At 38.0% G+C, this 6,430-nt stretch overlaps 1 protein-coding gene across 1 annotated transcript in view; it reads left to right on the top strand.

The window, feature by feature from the left end:
* SRP54 (signal recognition particle 54) overlaps positions 1–6,197 on the top strand; it is a 91,183-nt gene extending 84,986 nt beyond the window's left edge. The window contains exons 14-16 of the mRNA XM_033952257.1: positions 786–956; positions 1,549–1,644; positions 5,841–6,197. Coding sequence (XP_033808148.1) covers positions 786–956; positions 1,549–1,644; positions 5,841–5,932 — 359 coding nt within the window. The 3' untranslated portion in view covers positions 5,933–6,197. The remainder of the gene's footprint in view (positions 1–785; positions 957–1,548; positions 1,645–5,840) is intronic.
* The last annotated feature ends 233 nt before the right edge of the window (positions 6,198–6,430 follow it).

The raw sequence follows: 6,430 nt of genomic DNA, 5'->3' as shown, positions 1-6,430 counted from the left end.
AGAGCGTAATAGGGCAGAGTACGGTACTGGGGTTCAAGAAAGGATTGGACAATTTCCTGCTGGAAAAGGGGATAGAAGGGTATAGATAGAGGATTACTGCACAGGTCCTGGACCTGTTGGGCCGCCGTGTGAGTGGACTGCTGGGCACGATGGACCTCAGGTCTGACCCAGCAGAAGCATTGCTTATGTTCTTTCTCTTTCTCTCGCTCTCTTTCTCTTCCTCTCTTTCTCTCTTTCTCTCTCTTTCTCTTTCTCTTTCTTTGTCCTCACAACACCTATTCAGGAAGCTGTTTTTCTCTCTCATTCGCCAGAGCACAGAAGCAGTCTCTGTATTTGTAAAGCTTATGTATATTTCTAAAGATTGCCTTTCTGTATTTCTATATTCTTTATGCAATCACTTCTGGCTGTGCTTGTCATTTAATTTTACTTCTTAATGAATCTTCTGTGAGGGTATTGAACCCGGGACCTGGCGGATTGTAAGGTCGCTTCAACCTAACCCCTCCAAACCTTACATTTTGGTGGGGGGGGGTCAAACTTTACAGGTATCTTCACTAGAATATAAGCATTGTAGAGCAGGAACTCTCTGTGGGTTTATACAGCACAGTATACACCTTGTAGTGCTATATAAATATGTTGATATTTATTGATGGTTGCTTACATTGCTTTCTCAGCTTGACTATAGAATGAGAATCCTGCTCAGAAATTGATTCAGAATATACTAGTAGCCCTTGATCATTGAGCACTGTGCAGACATAATAGTTTTTTATCATTACATCTCTTCGCAGAACTTGATAACACAGATGGAGCCAAACTCTTCAGTAAACAGCCTGGCAGGGTCCAGAGAGTGGCTCGGGGATCTGGAGTTTCCACTAGGGATGTCCAAGAGCTTTTGACACAATACACAAAATTTGCACAGATGGTGAAGAAGATGGGAGGCATCAAGGGACTTTTTAAAGGTAAACGGAGCAATAGTCTGCTTTCATGTTTTTAAGAATATGGGATATTATGCTCTTTCTCACTTTACAGCACTGATACAAATGATGAAAAATTTTCTGATGCTAATAAAACTTTGTACTTCAGTCTTACAAAATATGTATGCATTCGTTTAGGGCCGGATTTTCTAAGTCACATGATGGTACTGTTTAGTGATTTGCGCCTCTGGCAAAAAAAGACACTGGAAATGTAGGGGCCAGGGTTTTCAAGGCCTACATTTCTGGCACCTGTCGTTGATTTGAATCATGCCACGGTGCAATTCTGGTGCTGTTTTTTTAGGTGCCGATAAGCACCTTAAAAATTTTTTTTAAGTAGCGTTTTAAACTACGTCTTTTCACTTAACTTAGATGTCTCCTATTTATGGAAGAGATAAAAAAGATCAGGCTATTTTAGTAGTAATGTCCCTTTTTAACTGTAGTTATTTCCCAAGCAGCATGATAAAGTGGAAATTAAATGGACCAATGAGAAGGGAGAAAAAATATGTTGCCGATACTAGAAACAATTTGTGAAAAGATGCAGCAATTTACAACTAAATTAAGTTTCTTATTTTTGTAGGAGGTGACATGTCAAAGAATGTGAACCCATCTCAGATGGCAAAACTGAACCAGCAAATGGCCAAGATGATGGATCCCAGAGTTCTACATCACATGGGTAACTTGTGTCTGTTTGTTTACCAGGTCCTGTTTATTGGGTATTAGATGGTCAAATGAAATATTTCCTTCTGTAGACATGTGTAGATATGCAAGATGTGCTGTTATTTACTAAGCCTCAGAAATATTTAGTTTAATAAAAATCCTGATACTTCTTTCATCTCAGTAATTTTGGTCCCTTGTTACAAATTGACCACCTGTACTGGAGATCAAGTGTAGACTCATCTTTGTGAACAGCAGAATATAGGTTGCATGCAGGATCAGGCAAAGAAAAAGTCCAAAATCTTTTTTTTAAGCTCTAGCCTGTTCAATTTCTCTTCATAAGGGAAGAGATCCATCCTCATCATTTTTGTTGCCCTCCTCTGTTTTGTTGCTCTCCTCCTCTGAATCTTTTTTGTTGCATATTGTTTATCCCTTAATGAAAAATCCCTAATATTTGTTTGCCTTTTTTTTTTTTTTTTTTTTTTAAAGCAGTGGCAGCACACATGCCAAGTACTTGTGATCTGGATTGGCCACCATGAAGACAGGATACTGGGATAGATTGGTCTGACCCAATAAGGCTGTTCTTATGAAAATATCTACTTTAGAGAATGACATGGGGATAAATTTTTCTCTGTCCCCTTGGGAACTCATTTTCCCATCCCGGCAAGCACAAGCCTCAAACACTTTAGAATCATAAGGGTTCAAGGCTTGTGCAGTTAAGGCAGAACTTTCAGGAATGGGACAGGGACAGTGACAAAAATCGCGGGGACAGGAAAATTGAGTTCCTGCAGGAACGGGGAAAAATGTGTCTGTGTGTCATTCTCTAGTCTACATATATATAATGACTCTAAGATCTTTTACTTGGGTGGTGATTCCTAACTCTGACCTCAGAATTTTGTACATGTGGTTCAGATCATTTTTCCCTGTGGGAATCTTTTCAAGTGTCAGGGAAAGGAGTAGGGGACGACCAATTAAATTCCAACAAACTACAGAGGTGAATAAACATACATAAAGTAGCATTTAAACATCTGTTAAAACATTTGTTTTGTTAGATGAAGTACAAGTGCTAAGGGAAATGAAATTGTTTTTTTTGGACTTGAGTGTACAATAGATATAAAGAGGTTGTGGTGAGTAATGGTGGCATTGGAGTGAGTACTTTATAAGATGATGGGTTGAGTTGTCTTTTTGATGTGTGTTTATGTATGTCTGGGTTATTTAGATGAGATTGTATTTGTATGGCTGTATATTTGTGTATTTTATTATGTATGTGTTTTTGGAACCCGCTTTGTTTAAAGCAGGATATAAATAAAAACCATAAACCATTTATTAACAGACAAAAAAAAACAATAATAATTTTAAAAAATGTACTAAAACCAATAGACTACAAAAACAGATTGCCTGATTCAATTACATACAGAAAAAGGTTTTGCAATACACACAAAAATGTTGCCAGACAACAGATCTGTGTTCTGGTGATAAACTCCAGTCTCAGTCTAATCCTATGATCCGTTTGTGATAAAAATTATCTCCTGTTAACCGGGTCGAGCTCCTTTTAGATGATGATCTGGCATATAAACCTAAGTCTTAGATTAGATTAGGCATCAAGACTGTCTGACTTGTGTTGTGTATAGGCAAATATTGTCAATGAATATGTGTTAAGTAAAAGGCAGAAAAAGCTGAAGTCACTTCAAGGGTTAACAAACAGTCAGGTTTGGCTGTAATTCCTGTTATCGTGAAATGACTCTTTTACATAATTTGGTACCTGGCTATTTAATGCCTTAAAAATAAGGGCATAAAGATATTACAGAATCAAGCCTTAAAACATCAACCCCATATATCATATGATTAAAAGTAAAAAAAGAAGGGGTTATCCAGATGACATAAGTGAACAATTGAAAATACCAATTTTATAAGCAAATCTCAATGTTATGATGACTGTGTAAAATATCGTTTATTTCCAATAAATGTTTTCTATATGTCTCATTGATTGTCAGCGTTGATGGTGGCAGGATCCACCACAAAATTAAGATAAGTAGTGCCTTTCAATCAGGATTAAGAGATATTGGCTCACATGCTTTCTAATGTTTGAAAAAAAAGATATTTATAGTTATTGTCTTGTGGAAACCAAACCCAAGGGTTATAAATAAAGATTAGGTAGGAAAGGGTAGGAGGTGGTGGGCATAAATGATTATAAAATATATACAAGACAGGAACTTGAAATGATATATATATATCATAAGAGCTTTGAAGATCGATGTCTGTATAGTGATATGCCCACTACAGGTTAATTTGCTCAGAGAGAATAAAGAGAATATCAATAGATACATATAGAAAACATTTATTGGAAATAAACAATATTTTACACTGTCATCATAACGTTTAGGGCTCCTTTTACTAAGGTACGCTAGCTGCATTGCCGCGCGCGGTAACCCTGCGCTACGTGCCAAGAACTAACGCCAGCTCAATGCTGGCGTTAGCATCTAGTGCGTGCGGCAATGCAGTGCGCGCTAAAACCGCTAGCACAGCTTAATAAAAGGAGCCCTTAGATTTGCTTATAAAATTGGTATTTCAATTGTTTGCTTACGTCATCTGGATAACCCCTTCTTTTTTTACTTTAAAAAATAAGGGCAAACATAAACCACACCCTGTAAACTAGGGGTGGGCAATCGCTGCCTTTGAGGGCCATAATTTAGTCAGGTTTTCAAGATTTCCACATTGAATATGCATGAGAGAGATTTGCATAAATTGTTTCCATCCATTATATGCAGCTAGATCTCATGGGGCTCATAATCAAAACAGAAATACATCTAAAATCCCATCCAAGTCGACACTTGGACAATAAAAAAAAAAAACAGGTCATCCAAGTGCTGATAATCGAAACGGGTTTTTAGATGTATCCAGTGATTTTAGGCATCTGAATCTTGCTCTGCGCCCAGAGCTGAAAGGGGTGTTTTTGTAGGAGTGATGAGGGCGGGATGTGGGCTGACCTAGACTTAGTCGTACTGCAGGGATAATGGAAAGTTTTACGAGGCTGCCTGGACGGAACTTATACGTTGTGACTTAGGCGATCTAAAACCAGGTCTAAGTGCCCAGAAGGTATCCAAAGTGACCAGATAACCACTGTAGGGACAAAGTACATACCCCACACACTCCCCCAGTGATCACTGTCCCCCTCACACCGCCATAAAAGTTGGAATAAAAACGTATATACCTCCAGAACATCAGCACCTGGCATAGGAAAGCCTAGTAGAACTACACAGAGGTGGCTTAAGTAGTCTGAGAGGTGGGCTAGTGAACCATAGAGAGGAGGACCTAGGCCCATAAGCTCTAACCACTACATTTATGATAGAAAATGTGAGGCTACCAAAACCCTACTGTACTGCCATATAGATGCCACCTGCGGCCATAAAGGCTATTGGGATTGTAGACAGGTGGGAATAGTGTGTTTTGGGAGGGTTCAACATTACTTATATGGGAGTTGTGGTAAGATGTTTGTGAAGTTCATAGCAGTGCCCTGTAAGGTGCCCCATTGCTGTGTTGCCATGTCTGGGTCACTTTGCTGGCCCCTCCCATGTCCAAAAGGTCTTGTTCTAGGCGATTAGGACTTGGATGATTTTTTATGAGAATGTGGTATAAAAATAGACGTACTAGCGGTCTGGACCATCAAATGGCTGGACGTAAAAGTAGATGATTTTAAAAAACCCACTTTGGATGTACTTTTTGAGAATGGACATTCTGCTGCTGCTGACTTTGAGTGACTAGCGCCCTACATCTAAATCGGACTTAGACGTTTCTTTTGATTATGACCCTCTAAGTGTATATGTTGTGGTCTGCCTACCTATGCTGAAAACACTGGCATTTAGTGCAGAGAATTCAAAATGCCACAGCCCCTTTCCCATCCTTTATTTGTGCTAAAGTATTCTTGTAGGAATTACAGATGCCTTTGAGATTTCTTTGGGAGCTCTGTGTAAACATTTTACAATAATCCAGCTTGTTTAACACTAACGTCCATGTTGTAGTTGTAAATCTGTATGAGACAAATACAGTCAGCTGACCAATCTTTGGTTTCATGTCTTAATCACATTTTAAAAGTTTCAGTTTGCTGCATGAACAGAGGTTTACCGTAATTCTCCAGAAATATTAAAAGATGGAGGAAAACCTTATACTTTCTGTAATATGCCTTTTCACTTATCTATCTCGTTTTCCATTTCTCAGGTGGTATGGCAGGACTTCAGTCTATGATGAGGCAGTTTCAACAGGGTGCTGCTGGGAACATGAAAGGCATGATGGGATTCAATAACATGTAAAACTAGCACCTTAATATGGACTGACCTGGTTGAAGATTCTTGCCAAGGCTTTAATAGAAAGGACTTCAGCTGCCTCTTTTGTGCATTGGAGAAGGAGAGAGGCATGATGTAATTTTTCAGCTGCTCACAAATGGTTCAAATATCATCATTTCCTGAAATAGTTTTTATTTTTGCTTAAATGGTTTCCTTTGTAATTTTTTGTCAGGTATAAACTCATGAGAGTTCTTTTTAAGTTTAAAAATAAAATCATGTCAGATTTAATATGTTTGAGACATTGGTTTTCATTTATTTATTTCACGTGACAAAACCTTTTCTTTATAAGCTAGTGCAATCTGGTCTGAAAAAAATAAATAAAAGGAAGCTACATACTTTTTTAAATAAATACTAATTTAAAATAAATTTTTAAGTGGTTGTAAATTGTGAGCTACTAATTTTTCTTTCTGGTTCAGAAGTTCTGATGTGGAGAAGCATACCCTATTATGAAATAGGTTTGAAAAT

The sequence above is a fragment of the Geotrypetes seraphini genome, chromosome 7, assembly GCF_902459505.1.
Source record: "Geotrypetes seraphini chromosome 7, aGeoSer1.1, whole genome shotgun sequence".
Lineage (NCBI taxonomy): Eukaryota > Metazoa > Chordata > Amphibia > Gymnophiona > Dermophiidae > Geotrypetes > Geotrypetes seraphini.
Note: the sequence above shows the minus strand (reverse complement) of the source record. Positions and strands in the feature narration are given on the sequence as shown.